The sequence below is a fragment of the Mya arenaria genome, chromosome 1, assembly GCF_026914265.1.
Source record: "Mya arenaria isolate MELC-2E11 chromosome 1, ASM2691426v1".
NCBI classification, from domain to species: Eukaryota; Metazoa; Mollusca; class Bivalvia; order Myida; family Myidae; genus Mya; species Mya arenaria.
The window spans coordinates 2380874-2400162 of NC_069122.1; the positions used below are offsets into that span (position 1 = coordinate 2380874).

At 35.7% G+C, this 19289-nt stretch overlaps 2 protein-coding genes across 2 annotated transcripts; both read left to right on the plus strand.

Moving 5' to 3' along the window:
- LOC128235229 (alpha-(1,3)-fucosyltransferase C-like) lies at window positions 1-813 on the plus strand. The gene has a single exon (XM_052950012.1). It carries the CDS (start codon window positions 1-3, stop codon window positions 811-813), a length of 813 nt encoding a protein of 270 aa, XP_052805972.1.
- A 5241-nt stretch (window positions 814-6054) lies between these two features.
- LOC128235237 (uncharacterized) lies at window positions 6055-15745 on the plus strand. Its single transcript, XM_052950024.1, has 4 exons — window positions 6055-6169; window positions 6811-7141; window positions 14237-14469; window positions 15210-15745. Exons 1-4 carry the CDS (start codon window positions 6055-6057, stop codon window positions 15626-15628), a joined length of 1098 nt encoding a protein of 365 aa, XP_052805984.1. The 3' UTR covers window positions 15629-15745.
- Window positions 15746-19289: the final 3544 nt, after the last annotated feature.

The window sequence follows — 19289 nt, forward strand, 5'->3', positions numbered from 1 at the left end:
ATGGGGAGTCGCCCCCCTCTGAAACCAAATGAGAGAAATCCAAACCAAGCTTGGATATTCTTCACATTGGAGTCTCCCCCTAATATTATGTGGCAAAAAGATCATAAGCGCCCCGAATGGTTGAACATGTTTAACTGGTCATGGACATACAAACCGGATTCAGACATCTTCTATCCATATGGTATATTGCAGACAAGAGATATGCCATTACAGAAAAACTATAGCGAAATGTTCAGAAAGAAGACGAAACTAGCAGCTTGGGCAGTTAGCCATTGTGATGTTGTGAGCAAAAGAGATCGTTATGTTGAAATGCTAAATAGTTTTACAAGTGACGGGTATACGTCTATCGTTGACAAATTCGGGTCATGTAACGGAGCATTATCCAAACCTAGCAAAGAGCAGTTCGAGAACATTATTGATGAGGAATATAAATTCTATCTCGAGTTCGAGAACTCATTTTGCCCGGATTACATTACAGAAAAGTTCTTTATGAACTATAAACGAGACGTTGTAACAATCCTCCGTGGCATGGGCGAGTATGAAAAGTACTTTCCAAAAGGGTCATTTCTCAACACAAAAGATTTCCCCAGTCCGGGGGACTTAGCTAAATTCATAGTGAATCTCGCAGCGGATGAAGAAAAATACATTGAATACCTAAAGATGAAAGACAGGTTTTCTGTTAAAGAGTTGCAATTTACGTACGACGACTCCGTATGTAAAATATGTCATAGACTCAACAATATTAACGAATACAGAAAAACAGTCGATTTAAATGACGTTCTTGGAACATGTGTTCAAGCAAAGGATGTGTAACATATATGTGATAAGCATCGCTTTAGAAATGTGTTGTTTTCCGTTCGCCGGTATGAAACTGCCTCCTAACAGTTTAAACACATTTTATTCAAAATATATATGTCAAACCACAGACCGCAACTTTGTTTGTCATTCTATAATATACATGATATATTGAAACATATTGAAATAAAAACAAAGCTTATCTTCTTCGATTAGTTTTACTTACACTAATAACCCTTGGAATCCAAAATTATTCAGATATGTATGAATAAGTATTTTGTATCTTAACACTATTAAGTAATTACCAAGTACAATGCATCATATTAGACTAGGAGATGTGTTAGGCAAGGAAAGCTGGGTCCTCAGCAATGGTCGTAGGGGAAGGTTTTGAAATGGAATTCTGAACACTAGCAAATATATTGTAGTTATTCTCGTGGTCGAAGGCGGAACATCCATTTGGAATGAATTATACGTTTACCTCTGCAATGTTTATCATATCATGTATGAGCGTTTCTCTGATGGTCGAGTTTAAAGGACTTTGAATGGACTTGTTGATGTACTAGCCACAACTGATGTGTCAGATGTCAGTTTTCTAATACGCCAGTGCATGTTTTCGTATCCGCAGACAAGACACGTGCAAACAATATGAAACGTTTCACATAACTAAAGACTTGGTTTTTATAGAACAATTTAACTCAACTGATTTACATTACATAAGAAAATTACAGATTGTGCAACACAGATGCATGCAACGGACCAAAATGCATTGTTTCTTTCCTTTCAGTTTTAAATGACATATATCTGATAACGGCCTAATAACGGCTCTGTGAGTACATCGACCCGATATCACGGTTACTGATTAAGTGATTACTAATCATCGCAATGCAATTTTCCAACAACACTGCATGATAGGATTTAAAATTTTAAATGTTATACCTAAAATGATCGTCCATAGTTTGTATTCTTGTCAGTCTGTTGGTTAACCTTGAGTCTTCGAGTAGTTCGCAATAACGCTAATTAAAACACTTCTTTATTTCTGCTTCCTTATTTCATATAAGAAAACATTTATACCATACTGACATAAGAAACATAATATATGCATCAAACTATAAAGTCACAGGTTCTTAAAATACTACTATAAAACATATATAGGGCTTCATTTACAACTAAGTGTGACTTTGGCTTTGAGCCTAAAGCACGAATTTGATTCATGACACACAATAATCAGCTTAACAATTTTGGGCGGTTCGATTAAATATAGGTAACACCTACGACAGTATAATTGTGAGTCATGGTGTTAAACATTGCTATGAGATTTGATAAAGATATGATTGATGAAGACAAGGTTTCATCTGTTTCAGTATATGTGTCATGCTTTTTTTAAATTATATGAGCTTTGAGAAAGATATGATTGATCAAGACAAGGTTTCATCTGTTTCAGTATATGTGTCATGCTGCTTTTTCAATTATATGAGGTTTGATAAAGATATGACTAACAAAGACGAGGTTTCATCAGAGTCAATGTGCTTTCATTTGAGATATTTATCAGGATCCATTGACTTGTAAGAATGACCCTTATCTTTGATTTGAAATAATGAATGTTACACGTGACACATTTTAATCAGTGTGTGTATACCACATGCATTTATGACGCAATTTGTCACGTGGTATACACACATTGTTAAAGCTGCTTAACAATTAAAACGATTGACTTATGAAATGAATGCATTTCGTAAATAAATAATTAGTTCTTATGGTTGAATTATCCATTGGATTACCTGTACCATCTCTAAAAAGTGACCAGACGGAGCGAATTTCGCGTTCACGTCATGAAAATTCGTGCATTTGATCAAACATCTAGACTGGTACCCTCCATCTCTTTTTTCCAAAAAGTAACGTAGGATACCAGTCTAAAACATCTGATAACTCGTGTGTTTTAGATGCAACAAGAATTATAAATATGAAATCCCTACAGCGCAATTTTGACCAAAGTTTGACATTGACCTTCAATGCAAAAGAATTTCTACGCTACATACCTTAACATGTTCATTTACTATTCTGTTGGATTAAATTGCAATAAATAATTGTGCATTTAGTTACCAAGCGCATTATCGGAGCATTGCAATCCCTGCGTGTTTTGTTGAAAATTATTCATTTTTACTCAATAAAAGAGGTAATTTGCACTTTGAAAGCAATGCTTCTTTGAGGGAAAAATGTGCTTGTTTCAGAAAACTCTTACAGTGCTATTGATTATATGTTCCTTCTTTAGAAAAGAAAGTAGTTTTGTTATTTTATAGATTATCGGAAAGCTTTCGACAATATAGACCGTCTCTATTTATCGCGAATATGATGAAACCTTGTCGCATAAATATATACAAAAGCATGCGTTTTGCTCTACTGATTTAATGTGAAACATGACGGAGAATTTGATAATTGTAATGTAATGCATGGAAATAAAGTAGACGACGTCATTGACTTAAAGTTGAAAGCGTGACCGGAAGCACAGATAAGGTCCATCCTGAAATACATGTACTTTCGTAACCAACCACAATGTCCTTGGCCATAAGTGCGTGGAAAATACTTCTTAGCAGAAAAAAAATCATGCGTTCAATAAAGACTCACGTAACATTACGTAAGCAATTTGTTTTGGTTTGTATCCCTGATGCAGCGCAGTGCATACACAACAAGCAGGGAACCAAACAGTAAACGTTCGCCGGAAACACGTGTACTGAACACATTGCTGCCAGAGTTACAGTGACAAGGAACGTTCCCGTGTCTGGTGATGTTGCAAAGTCGCAACATTTTCCTTTAAGGTATTACCGACATTAATAGTTTTAGCACGTCAAAAACAACGACCCTGTCTCGCCGAACGACGATGACGACTTAAAGGCTGGATAGCAAGAGGTGAAATTCTCTTCATTTTGCAAAACGTGCATATAATATTAGATATTTTGTTTCTAATAAATAGTATGAGAACTAAGGGAGACAATTTCAATCAAGTGATTGTAAAAAAGTAAAATATAGAAGATATTTCATGCCTACAAATATGTAATTGAAAGTCGTCTGAGAAAATGAGTCCTGTTGAGGTATTCACGGTAATGGCACGCACACGCACACGCACACGCACACACACACCCACACGCACACGCACACACACACACACACACACACACAACAACAACAACAACAACAACAACAACAACAACAACAACAACAACAACAACAACAAGCAAATAAAAAACGAAATTAAAGCAAGTGACAGGATTAAAAATCATAGGAATAACAAAGGCGTTGAAATGAATTAGAGAAAGCATTCAAGAAAATTTAATTAAAAAGCTATTCATAAATGCCTACCCTTGAAGCACTATGCATGCAAAAAATGAAGATGTCACTTTTAACTCCGCAGTACTCATTTTCGCTACCGACGTAAGACAGGATTTCGCAGTTATTTTTTAAGAAAAATTCGAATATGCCGTTATCAAAAAAAGCAGTGATAGGAGTGTACGTAACGCTTACTTGCTGAAATGATACCGATCGGTTAATGAAAACGTCACAATACCAAGTATGTTTAATTGTTTTCACTATTTTCCGACAAACTTCTATAACAAACAATGGAGAAACGAACAACTCTAAATTCATTGTACGCACTTTGATGGTTCATTTGTGAAAGTAACTCTTAATATAAGCCAAAAAATGGGGGAAAAGTATTTTTATTCTAGATCGTGCTGGCTTTCCTGGAACAATTCTATTTCTTTATTTAAAGTCAACTAAAACGATATCTTTATGTATTTGAGGCGGCACGATCTCGCTAAAATGCTCTGTGAATCTTGTGTAAAGGCTGTTGGACTGTTTACTCTCAATATGTGTATAAAACAGTCGCCGTTTTCATAAACAGCGTGGAATCATTTCAGCAAGAGAGCGCGACGTACGTTCCTACCATAGAAAATGCACTGGAAGTTTTTTTTTCATGGTGCCCTGATTTCTGTTGCTTCATAAAAATAGTTACCAGATGTTTGACGCTAGAAATGTTGTAAATGTTTACTGGAGAAGCTCGAAATGTTGCTTTGGAATTTTGAATATCTGTCAATTTCCGAAGTTGTTTTTATTTCTTTTAAACAATTTACGTTTCTTCATGGAAAGCTTTAAACTTCTTGGGCGTGTGTTATGTTTGAAAATATACAATAAATATAATAAACAATTAAAAAACCGCTCTTCTAAAGTGGTTCCTTTGGTAATCTACGATAAGTTATCACTGTCATCTAATTCAATTATTGTTTGAAGCCGTATGTCCTCTGGCATAAAAAAAAAACGAAATATGTTTGAAGTAAAAAAATAAATGGATCAAAAACTGATATCATTTACAAATACTGAGATTATATTCATTGTTGAACTGTTAAAATACATTACATTCATGATGATCACGGTAAACGAACTTTAATTTAATAAGCTTTAGTTTTGGTATAGTTTTGTGTATGTTTACCTACTTGGACAGTCAAAGGAAATAACATTTATGATAATCACGATAAACCAACTACAATTTAGTATAGTCAAAAGTTGGTAAGAAGTATGGCTTCATGAAATAAGTTACTCTATCTAGTAACACTCAAGAACATTCGAGGAATTGGGGCCTGTCCATCGTCAAAAAAAGAACAACGTAAGTCACGAGTACAGTCGAACCAAGTCTGCTCGAACTCCTAGGGACTGGTAAAATACTTCGAGCCTCGGGAAATTCGAGCAAAGCGAAATGCTCCCATTCAGTAGAAAAAACATAAAAAGGTCGTTTTTTTTTAAATATTCCAGTTCGAGCAAATCGGGCCAACGGGTTTTGACTGTGGTAGAAACTAATGCAGCAAATACCAATATAACTAACTATTATCAATAGATGCTAGAGTCACCGCCTTAGAATATTCAGGGGCTAAAGGAAACTGTTATTGTAGTATGTTATTCAAAGGTAACTACAATGACACAGTAAAAGCAAATTGTGACACTAAGGATGCACCATAGTAATACAAACAGTATAAAATAAGCTTCTCTTGATATTCGTTTTATATTGCAAGCACACGCAGGCTAGGTAGACTTTTCATTATGATGTTTCAAAACAAATGTTTCATTTTGTTTTGTTCATTTTCTTTTGTTTTTAGTGATGAGCCTCGTTTTAAAACAAAATTTGAGTACGATGAGCAACTTTTGGAGAAAATAATTCGCATGGAATTCGAATATGAACACTGGGAAAAACGCATTAACGAAACAATTGGAAACATGGTGAAACTGAGGACTGACATTCAAAATGATTTGGATGAACTCACGCAGAAAAAAGAAGACTTTGACAAGCACATCAATACGACAATGAGTGAGTTGCAGGACCATGCTAAATGTACGTGTTACTTTTAATACTTTCATTTTTTAAGTTTCATCTTTTAAGTTTTATATAAGTTAAACACATGTACATATGAATAGAAATAGATATGAGAAAATCTAATATGAAATATTGTGAAAAAAATAGAAACTAATCAACCAAGGTGTTCAGGGTCTGGTGTAATAGCACATTATATATGAGTATGAAAGACGTACAATCCACTTGATGGACATAAGACTAGTTATGATAGACTTTTTTATAAAGTAAGTAAGATCAGGCTATACTACATAGCCTGGTGGGTTATTTGAAGTTATACGAATGTGCGAATAACTAACTGAATAAGTGATCAAATACATGGTTTAAAGTATTAAAAACACACTTGGAAATGGATTGTTTTAAATCTTAATCGGCATGTGCAAATTCTCGTCTTAGAATTAGAAACTAACGATACATGTCTAGTAATTGATTTTGTTCGTTTTGAAATAAAAAATCAAACATTTGCACCCAACTGGCTATATATTTTGCGCATGGCAGAAAAGAAACAAACAATGTCGGAAAATCATATTATATTTGCTTGTTGTTCTTTTCGTCATAATGCAAACCATCTTTTCTGCGCAAAACCTAAACATGTTTGACTCAATTTTGTTTTTGTTTTTCAGCGCAACACCCAACTGTCTTATTCCGAGCGAGGAACGTGGCTGATTACACTCTGTCCACCACAGACCAGACAATCATCTTCAACGAGGTGCTTTACAATGATGGCGGTGGCTACAACTCGGCCACCGGGACATTTACAGCACCAGTCAAGGGGACGTACCTTTTCACTATCAACCTGTGTCCAGCTAGAAATAAAAGTATATTTTACGCAATTATGGTCAAGGAAGAAGTTGTAGCTAACGGACATACACACGTCGTTTCAGGATTTCTCTGTGTTTCTGATGACGCTATCGTACAGCTTGACGTCAATGACGTTGTCTACGTCAATTCGATGTACACTGCCGATGTCCTTTTGGAAAGTGGATTGCTAAATTCGTATCCTCCAAAAGCTAATTCATTTTCCGGTGTTCTTCTTCATTAAGCATGAAGACAAAATCCGTGAAAAATCTCAAGGAAGGCTTGTTTTAAAAATATAGTTGAAAGAAAATTATCTTCGATTACAAATGAACGGTTTATATGTTCGTGATGTGATGCATCATGATATTTTGTCATTATTTCGATATTTTTTATAACAAATATTGCTTTGTATACCAAAAGTATGCTAAGGTCTGTAGTGTATGTTAATAAAGATTAAGATGTTGAGATATTGTTGAATAGGAATCTTGAAACATTGCTTGCTGTTAAACCCGCGCACAATAACTGAAGCACTTGTATTACTTAAACATGTTTTTGTATTGCGGATCTTTTTTCGTAAGTCTAAAAGCTTTGAAGACTCAATTTAAGTAAAGCAATATACCACTAAGAACGTTCCAGCAATCGTATAGTAAATAATACATTATCAATAAAGAAGTCCTATATAAGAATTAAATACCTGTGCGCGCTAGTCATACCGTTTACTCTTGAGTGTTTTTGTTTAAATGAATAAATATGTATCTTTCAACAAGATAAAGGTAAAATTGTTTGTTGCTGGACTTGTCACTATAGTTTCTAAACGTTCTATTGTATCGTTACTAATATTTTACCATTCATAAACGGGATACTATTTGGTGTGGTTGTAGTTAGCAGTGATTACTATCTACATGTCGCCCTGGTAAATTATATGAGCAATCTTCGCGCAAAGGGTAAACTATAGTTAAAAGAGTACCGGAAGCCCCAAGCGGTTTTATACTCTTTCAGCTACTTAAGTGTTCATTTAAGCCTCAGTAACGGACCTTTTTCTTTCTTAAATAGTCATTCCGTATTTTGAACGTTATGATAGAGTACAGTTGGATGATTGAGTCAAAAATTGGTGCATTCACCTTGCGGGTTAGCAAACGTTCCAATCGATCGGTGTTTGGCGAATAAAAAGAGTCCCATTATATCTTTCAAATGTCCTTTACCACTTTGAAATGGTGACAACAACTTTGTATCCATTTACCACTTTGAAAGGCTGAACACAGCTTATTCTTAGGAAAAGGATCTGGTATTTGAACAGGATCTGAAATAGCCGTTTCTTTTGTATCTCCTGGGATTGCAGCTTCTTTTGCTGGGTTATAAACAGAATTGGTCCGTCAGGTCGGACGGGCTGATTTTTTCTTCATTTTGTAAGATTTCGCCTTTTTTACTATTGATTCCATTATTACGGTTTGTTTTTGTTTTTGTTATTTAAATCAAATATCTCTGTTCTACCCGAGAAACAAGCGTCATTTGCATTTGTAAGGGTCAAGTCTTTACAATAGCGGGACATTAGTCCCAATCAACGAGGTTCATGAGGCCAATATGATGAACCTCGTTGATTGGGACTGATTCGAAACCATGTATCTTATCGATATCTGATTCAAATACCTAAATAAATATATGGAGTAACGCAAAACTAAATTGTTTCATCAACAGAAGCCAAAGCACAATCCGCACTTTGCAGCATTCAAAAACAGAGAACTTGAGTTAGTTTGTGTTTAAAATGGGGTTAATTCAAATAAGAAGCTTAGTTGTGTCAGTTTCGAATCAGTCTGTGCTGCTTGATGAACAGAGGAAACTGATGCTTACAGATTTGACAGATTAAGTCGTGCATAACGTCAAATGACAGTCATTCAGTAGCTTATCTTACATTATTTTTGTGAATGTAAACAATAGAAAACTGACGAAAGTAATAAGAAGTCAAAATTGAAACATGGGCGAAAAATCACAGGGATTGATTATCAAGACGACATAAATAATATTGCCAATAATAAGTGGATGTGATGGTGACAGAAGGTGCTTGGTTCTTCTTCATAATGACATATATGGTAATGAAGAGTGGCAACAATTAGACGCGCGGGTATTTTTGAAACAGAGTCTGAACGAAAGTGTTGTGCATAAATGGTGCATGATTTCCAAACTGATGGCATTCACGTTTTTAATGTCACCTAAAAGACACTCTTCGAACAACTTTAAATGGAAACAAAAATACACGAGGATAATTTGTATCCACAACAAATGACCGCTGACTCAAAAAGTTTGAGTACGGCGAGCAGAAACCGTGTCATTGTGTTTGGAAATGAAACCGGCACCAATCTTTACAAGCAGGCGTGTTAGAGAACGACGTTTTGAATGCAATGTATCTGATACCAAATGAGCGCAAGGTGGTAGCATCATGCGTTCCAAAGATCACCAAATAGCGACGAAGCTCTTGTTTATCGATACTTGAATATATAAGATATACGTCCGAAGCACGAATGCTACCTTAAAAATAAAATAATCAGTCTCACTTTGATTCAGATCGTCTATTGACAGCAAACGTTGCATTCATCTCGAAAATGTTTTACTAGTGAAAGGGTAATTAAATGAAAGCCCATACAGGCTGTGGACGTTTTGACTATTTGCAGGTCAATTAAGACAGAATCTATTACTCGACGCATTTCCATTTTCTGCCTAATTATCTATAATTATCTAAAACCCAAGGTTCCTTATCAATACTGATTTAAGATTCTTCGGCTTGCTCTTCCATGTTTTTTGTTTTTGATTTTTTGTGTTCCATGTCTTTGTCGTTAACCAGTGCCATTAAACCAGGTTTATGTTTAAACTTTTTGTTACTGAGCTTGTTTCTGTAGTGTTTTTCGCATAAGTATTGCTTTCATGTTAAAATTGACGTTGCAACCTTTTGAACGTATTTAGGTAAAATGGTCTTTTATTTCGCACTTTTTTCAAATCTCATTTCACCAATCGCCCTATTTTGTAACCCATGCGCAATAACTATTTTAGCATGCCATGTCAAAACATTAATCTGACGATACCTGATTTCGATTTATTGTACTAAAGTGTGTAGGCCTACTGTCTACAGTCAATAAACTATCTATTCATGACGTATGACTTCTGAAGAAATACAGGTACATGTATTTCAAAATAAATACAAAAACTCTTTATGATTTGTCTGAAAAGGAATTGCAAAACAAAAAACACAAATACTTTATATACAGTATATCCTTCTCAGCATGCTTATGTTTTAGGTGAAATTTGCGTGAAATTCCCGATAATCTCCTCCGTAGAACATATAGAATTAATGCAGAGGCAAGAACGCTAACTCTGAATTTGTTCATTTTGTAGATACTCCTTTCTGCTTCCATGCATGCTCTTTGTATAAAGAGGCCATATTCGAGTTGCGTTTGTCGGGTCGTGTACGCTCACTTTATGTCGTGTCCCTGAACAATATTGTGTCGCGTATAGCTTAAAAATAATAGCACCTGGAGTCATAGAATCTGTCGAGGTAAGAAAAGGTCTTAATAATATTGAATAAATGTTACATAAACTCCAAACGTATTGCACCTACAAACATGGAACTTGATAGGAATGTATGCCAGCATAACCTACTGTGCATATGCTATTTCTGTCAAATTATATTTGGTCTGACAAGATTTATGACCCCAAGCTTTGAAATGTTGTGCGCCTGCGATTTCTTTCACACTTCAATTGGTTTAACAATAGTTACTTCCATTGATGAAATAAAAATGGTCCGAAAAATATTGTGCCGCACATAGATATAGAAGTTTTCCACATACACTCATGAAAATAAACTTCATAGGAATGTTTTTCAGCATTTGCTATTGTGCACATGAAATTTCTTTCACATGTCACTAGGTCTAACAAATCTTATGGCCATTGTCGTAGTATGTCGCATTCGTCAAACCACGAGTCGTCTTGGGGTTTTCACCACGTCTGTTTAAGTTCTTATTTTTTCTGCGAATTGTACGCTTGATTATGCTATCTATTCGTAAGTCGTTAATTTAAGACTTATGTCCCTTTTTGAGTAAAACAATAGGATGTTATTTTTTCTAAAATTATAAAAAGTATGAACGGAAAAGGTAATATTCACCTAAATTAATCAGTGTAACATAGTGACCTATTGAAAGTATATGGCTTTATATATGTGTTATTATTGATATGTTTTAATTAATGTTGTAGTTTATATTTAAATTGGATATGTTTTCCTTCAGTATGTAATTCTCGGCTGGGTTGTATTCACATTTCAATGTAGCTTAAAAGATGACAATTTTAGTGAACTACATGAACATTTATATTTGGCTGGCATTCAAATTAGACTGTATAAAGTTCAAATCGTCATATCATAATGTTAGAAGCAGGTTTGCCGACGTGCAACGTGTCTGTTCTAAATCTTCCACGTAAACAACACATGATAGTTTAACTGTAGTTATGATAAGTTGACCTATTCTTTGGAACGTTAGAAGCTTTCTCCGCGTGCATTGTACCTAGTTACTATAAATAATCCTTATATCAGACAATAAACAATAACTTAAAAGTAAATTGATTGTCATTTTGCACAAACCAACTCAGAGGCCTGAACATCTGTCATATAATTATCATATAAACTAAGTGATTCAAAAGGTTGGGTCGCATTTTGAAAATACATATTTGTATTTTTAGCATATACTTAAGCAATCATTTTAGAACAGTTTTTAATCAAAAACAAATCATGAGGATATTTCTGTACCCATCAATTTACCGCTGCTCAAGCTATTTGTAGGTGACGAGCAGAAACAACTGTGCCATTACAAGTAATGACGTAAATCATGAAAAACCTTTGTTTATTTATTGGGGGATTAGGTGCTACGCAGCATCAGTATCATATATTGAATATTTTAGTGGCTATTATAAGCAGAGTTATTGTCCTTGACAGTAACTGCAGCTTGTGGTATACGTTACACTTTAACGGGTCTTTCGAACAAATGTTAAATCAACTGAAGATTGTACTGTATGATGATATATAACTTGCATGCGACTATTCAACGTTGAAAAACGAGCCGACTACATTTGGTCTGAATTGATTTCAAGACTGATGTTGCAAACTGAGTTGCCTACATATACAACAAATAAAGTCAAAGAGGTATGACCATATGATTGACTTAAGTTTACTTTTAATAACTGGTTATAGGTACATCACCAACTAGTCTAGTAAATAAAATTATCAGTCTGTAATTGTAAACGAGCGCATGAGCGCTCGGGTATTTTTTCAATTACGATGGTAGTGAGAGAAGCTACAATTTTGTACCAGGCCAACGTTCAAAAGTAGTGTGCGAATTCGGTTTCCTGAGCCCCGTATATCCCATATCGGGTCACCTAATAGCCGCGTAATGTAATTATCACGTCAAAACCTGTTAACATTGATCAAGACACCTACACTATCTTGGAAATGTTTCATTTATTCATTTGATTTTGAAAATATTAGCCTTTTTGTATGAAATAAAGATTATTGGCACAAGATGGAAACTATGTGATCACCGCGTGAGATTTCCTGGACCAATGGCATTGCGTCATACATGTTGGAGGCGTGATATAATGAACAAATTTATCCACTTCTCATTGCAAAGTTAGGGTTAGCTCTACCTGCTGGTCATCGTTCTCATATGAAAGACAACCTTGAAAATACCCTCCAATATGAAAACATACGAGATAGTTGCAGTCAATGGCTAACAGCCCCTTGTACCTGCCTTAAATAAAATATACTGGAAGTCTTCATTGTGTGTGAATCGTATATACCACAGGTATGAATGTTTACTGGAAAAAGCTCAACATTTAATTCCTTTAAACAGTTTACGTTTCTTTTCAGAAAGAAACTTCTTACGCTTCGGTTATGTCTGAAAGTATACAAGTGTGATCATAAGCAACAGCAAGAAACAGCCTTCTTCAATGGTCCTATTGGTAGTCTACGATTTCGAATCACTGTCATTTAATACAGCTATTGTTTTCACTTTTTTACAAGTAAACGAGACATGTTTAAAATAAGAAAACAAATAATCAAAATGTGATTTAACTAACACAATTTCGTAAAAAATGAATGTAAGATATTTAAGCCGCCGTATTCAATATACATCTTAGATTATTTCCTTACTTCTGCTTCTACTCTTATCATTTTTTTTCGTAATCTTAGGGAAGGTTGATGTTGTTATACGAAAAATATTAATCAAAATCTATATTAGTTAAAACATTCCAAAAGGGAATCGTCGATTCTAAGGAAACGTTGTCAAGCAATCAGCAAGTGCGCGCGTGAAATCACATCTAAATTTAGTACCGGAAGAAGATCCCGGTTACTTAATAAAGCACGAGAACTGCAGCGTTGCAGACGATCAAAGATAGTCGATAATAGATATAACTTACCTATTTTAAAAGATCTAAGAACAAACTTAATAACGATAACCTTACTTTTTGAAGACACAATGATCTTAGTTTGATTTTAAGTTAAAGATATATACTAAGGCTTTATGGTTTTATCATGATACCTGATTATTTAATCATATGGAACTTTGCTCTTGTAGAGCATGTTCTGTCTCTCTTGGTTGATGTTTTTCCTGAGTTATGCTTGAGGTCCATAGTTCTCAAATAATCTTAAGTCTCCTACAACCTGGTTTAACTAAGCTTATTATTGTGTTGTGATGGTATAATTCGTGTAATATGTACAATCTTATGCTAGGGTTTTTGTACCTTAAAATGAAATTACTTATATGATTATCACAATTAACTTATTTTATTTAGCAAAATGCTATTAAATAAGAAAATTGGCTTAGTAAAATAAGCTACATTAACTTGTGACGCTTAAGAACCTTTCAGGAATTGGGGCCGGTCCATCACCAAAAAACAACAACAGGAACAGCGTTAGCGACGAACAATAGAAACTAATCCAACACATTCACTATCAATAGATGCTAGGATTAGCACCTTAGAACATAAAGTGGCCAATGAAAACTGTTCATGTCAGATGCATTTCAAATATTACTACTCTAAAACAGTAACAGCAGATTGTGACACTAAGGATGCACCATAGTAATACAAACACTATAAAATAAGCTTCTCTTGATATTCGTTTTATATTGCAAGCACAAGAAGGCTAGGCAGACTTTTCAATATGAAGTTTCAAAACAAATGTTTTATTTTGTTTTGTTCATTTTCATTTGTTTTTAGTGATGAACCTCGTTTTAAAACAAGATTTGAGTACGATGAGCAACTTTTGGAGAAAATGATTCGCATGGAATTCGAACATGAACTCTGGGAAAAACGCATTAACGAAACAATTGGGAACATGGTGAAACTAAGGACTGACATTCAAAATGATTTGAATGAACTTACGCGGAACAAAGAAGACTTTGACAAGCACATCAATGCGACAATTAGTGAGTTGCAGGACCATGCTAAATGTACGTGTTACTTTTTATACTTTCATTGTTCAAGTTTTATATAACCTAACACATGTACATATGAGAAGCGATAAATATGACAAAATATAATATGAAATATCGTGAAGAATATAGTAATAAATCAACCAATGCTTTCAGGGTCAGGTGTAATAGCACATTATATTTGAGTATGAAACACGTACAATCCACTTAGTAGACATTGAACTAGTTATAATATAATTATGAATAAAGAAAATAAGATCAGGCTTCACTACATAACCAGGTAGGTAACTTTACTTTATACGATGTGTGAATAACAAATTGAATGAGTAATCAAGTACAGGGTTTGAAGTTCAAAAACACACTTAAAAATGGATTTTTAAAAAAAAATCTTAATCGGCGTGGGCAAATTCTTGTCTTAGAATTAGCTAACTAACGCTACAGACTATGACTTTAAAGTTATTAATTTTGTTCGTTTTGAAATAAAAAATAAATCATTTGCACCCAATTGGCTATATATTTTGCGCATGGCAGAAAGGAAACGAACAATGTCGGAAAAGCATATTATCTTTGCTTTACAAACAGTAAACGTACATACATCATTTTGTTTTCCTTTCCTAAATTCATTAAATGCCCAATCAACATTATGAGTATCATCAACGCGATATAAAATGTTATTGTTGTTCTTTTCGTCATAATGCAAACCGTCTTTTCTTCGCAAAACCTAAACATGTTTGACTCAATTTTGTTTTGTTTTACAGCGCAACACCCAACTGTCTTATTCCGAGCGAGGAACGTGGTTGATTACTCTCTGTCCACCACAGACCAAACAATCATCTTCAACGAGGTGCTCTACAATGTTGGTGGGGGCTACAACTCGCCAACCGGGACATTTACAGCACCAGTCAAGGGGTCGTACCTTTTTACTGTCAACCTGTGTCCAGCTAAAAATAAAAGTATATTTTACGCAATTATGGTCAAGGAAGATGTTGTAGTTAACGGACATACATACAATGTTTCTGGGTGGCTATGTGTTTCCGGTGAAGCTATCGTCCAGCTTGACGCCAATGACGTCGTCTACGTCAAATCCATGTACACTTCCGACGTACTTTTGGAAAGTGGATTGTTGAATTCGTTTGATCCTAAAGCTAATTCATTTTCCGGTGTTTTTCTTTACTAAAAGAAATGTTGTGAGAAAATCTCAAAGAACGCTTGTTGTTGTTTTTTTTAAATATATTTGAAATGCAACTTCGAACACAGCTGAACGGTTGAAATATTCGTGATAAGATGCACCTTGGAGTTTTGTCAATATTTTGAAATTTGTATTTCCGTGTACACATATTGTTTGGCAAAATAAAATGTTAAGATATGATCTGCAGTTAAAATATGTATGTAAGAATTTAGATTTTCAGATATTGTTGGATAGGAATTTCGGTGCGTGCTATCTTTTATAATGAACCTAAGTATAGCGGATCCGGTTTCGACAGTCAATAAACTTCGAAGACTCATTATAAGTGAACTGATACAGCACTCGAATACTAACGAATACGTAAGACGTCCTATATAAGATTCAGTTACTACAAATTTCTCTTTTTCATTTCAATAAACTAGTAAGTATGTTGAAACAAAATCAGAGTTAAATATCGGGAGCCAGGGTTGTCCCTGTCGTTAATATTGTAACAATATTAATATTTCGTCATTGCATTACGGAAGACTAATGGGTATGTTTGTAGGTAGCAGCGAGCACTAGCTACCTGTCTCCCTGGTAAATGATATGATCATTTTTCGCGTCAAGGGCAGAGCGGTTTCTCAGTGGCTTTTGAGGTATACTTCAGAAAAAAATCATTCTTAATATCCTCCATTAAAGAAGACATTGAAGAGAAGAGATTGTTTTTACCAGGCAGTTGAACCTGGCAGAGCCGGCGTAAGCTCTGGAAGTAATAACATTTCAAGCCGCGCAGATGAAACGGGAAGTTGAAACACGTACAACCGTTGTTAGCTCTTCCAATAAGATTTTGTGAACCGAATATAATCGATATAGGCTACATATACGTGTGCGTGCCACTACAGTATACATTTACGTTTCACTATAATTTTCATGTTCATTTATATGTCAAAACAATCCTCATTAACGTGCAGGTGTCAATACAGTCTATATATACGTGTACGTGTCACTACAGTCAATATGCACGTGTAAGTGTTATAACAGTCTACATGTACATGTAAGGGCTACTACACTCTACATGTACGTGTACGTGTCACTACAGTCTACATGTACGTGTATGTTTCACTACAGTCTACATGTACGTGTATGTGTCACTACAGTCTACATGTACGTGTATGTGTCACTACAGTCTACATGTACGTGTATGTGTCACTACAGTCTACATGTACGTGTATGTGTCACTACAGTCTACATGTACGTGTATGTGTCACTACAGTCTACATGTACGTGTATGTGTCACTACAGTCTACATGTACGTGTACGTGTCACTACAGTCTACATGTACGTGTACGTGTCACTACAGCCTACATGTACGTGTATGTGTCACTACTGTCTACATTTACCTGTACGTGTCAATAAAGTCTGCATGTACCTGTACGTGTCAATACAGTCTACATGTACGTGTATGTGTCACTACAGTCTACATGTACGTGTATGTGTCACTACAGTCTACATGTACGTGTATGTTTCACTACAGTCTACATGTACGTGTATGTTTCACTACAGTCTACATGTACGTGTACGTGTCACTACATTCTACATGTACGTGTACGTGTCACTACAGCCTACATGTACGTGTACGTGTCACTACAGTCTACATGTACGTGTACGTGTCCCTACAGTCTACATGTACGTGTACGTGCCACTACAGTCTACAATGACCTGTACGTTTCAATACAGTCTACATGTACCTGTACGTGTCAATACAGTCTACATGTACGTGTACGTGTCAATACAGTCTACATGTACGTGTACGTGTCAATACAGTCTACATGTACGTGTACGTGTCACTACAGTCTACATGTACGTGTACGTCTCCCTACAGTCTACATGTACCTGTACGTGCCACTACAGTCTACAATGACCTGTACGTTTCAATACAGTCTACATGTACCTGTACGTGTCAATACAGTCTACATGTACCTGTACGAGTCAATACAGTCTACATGTAAGCGTACGTGTCACCACAGCCTATATGTACGTGTAAGTGTCAGAACAGTCCATATGTAGGTGAATGTTTCACTACAGTTATATGTACCTGTACGTGTCAATACAGTCTACATGTACGTGTACGTGTCAATACAGTCTACATGTACGTGTACGTGTCACTACAGTCTAAATGCACTTGTACGTGTCACTAAAGTCTATATGTACGTGTACGTCTAACTACAGTCCACATGTACTTGTAAGTGTAACTACAGCCTACATGTACGTGTACGTGTCACTGCAGAATACATGTACGTATGCGTTTAACTACAGTCTACATGTACGTGCACGTGTGACTACAGTCTACATGTACGTGTTAATGTAACTTCAGCCTACACGTACATGTACGTGTCACTACAGTATACATGCACGTATGCGTGTGACTACAGTCTTCATGTTCTTGTACGTGTCATTACATTGTACATGTACGTGTAAGAGTCACTACAGTATACATGTACTTGTGCGTGTAACTACAGTCTACATGTACTTAAAAGTGTAACTAGAGTCTATATATACGTGTACGTGTCACTACAGCATACATGTACGAGTGCGTGTAACTACAGTCGACATGTACGTGTAAGTATCACTACAGTCTGCATGTACGTGTTCGTGTAACTTTAGCCTACATATACGTGTACGTGTCACTTCAGTATACATGCACTCGTACATGTCACTACAGTTTACATCCACGTATGCGTGCTACTACAGTCTACATGATCTTGTAAGTGTCACTACAGTGTACATGTACGTGTAAGTGTCCCTGCAATCCACATGTACGTGTAAGTGTCACTACAGCCTACATGTACGTGTAAGTGTCACTACAGTCTACATATACGTGTACGTGTCACTGCAGTCTACATGTACGTGAACGTGTTACTACAATCTGCATGTATGTGTACGTGTCACTGTAGTCTACATGTTCGTGTAAGTATCACTGCAGTCTACATGTAGATGTGCGTGTCACGACATTATACATGTACGTGTACGTTTCACTACAGTCTACATGTACGTGTACATTTCACCACAGTCTACATGTATGTGTATGTGTCACTATAGTCTATATTTTCGTGTACATTTCACTACAGTCTACATATATACGTACGTGTCACTAAGTCTTTATGTACATGTATGTTTCACTACAGTCTACATGTAAGTGTACGTTTCATTACAGTCTGCAGGTACAAGTGTGTGTCTCTACAGCCTACATGTACGAGTGTTTATCACTATAGTCTTCATGTACGCGTACGTGTCACTACAGTCTACATATACGTATACGTTTCACTACAGTCGACATGTACGTGTAAGTGTCATTACAGTCTACATGTACGTGTAAGGGTTACTACACTATACATGTACGTGTACGTGTCAATACAGTCTATATGTACGTGTACGTGTCACTGCAGTCAACATGTACGTGGATGTTTCACTACAGTCTACATGTACGTGTAAGTGTCACTACAGTCTACATGTACCAGCACCTGTCACTAAGTCTACATGTTCGTGTACGTGTCACTACAGTCTACATGTACGTGGATGTTTCACTACAGTCTACATGTACGTGTAAGTGTCACTACAGTCTACATGTACAAGCACCTGTCACTATAGTTTAGATGCACCTGTACGTGTCACT

Bases quoted from the DNA above. Each gene is read 5' to 3' on its own strand.
- LOC128235229 (XM_052950012.1), top strand. From the start codon at position 1: ATGGGGAGTCGCCCCCCTCTGAAACCAAATGAGAGAAATCCAAACCAA.
- LOC128235237 (XM_052950024.1), top strand. From the start codon at position 6,055: ATGGTGAAACTGAGGACTGACATTCAAAATGATTTGGATGAACTCACG. The intron at 7,142-14,236 runs GTACACTGCCGA...ATTTGTTTTTAG, and splicing joins GTTGTCTACGTCAATTCGAT to TGATGAACCTCGTTTTAAAA. The intron at 14,470-15,209 runs GTACGTGTTACT...TTTGTTTTACAG, and splicing joins GTTGCAGGACCATGCTAAAT to CGCAACACCCAACTGTCTTA.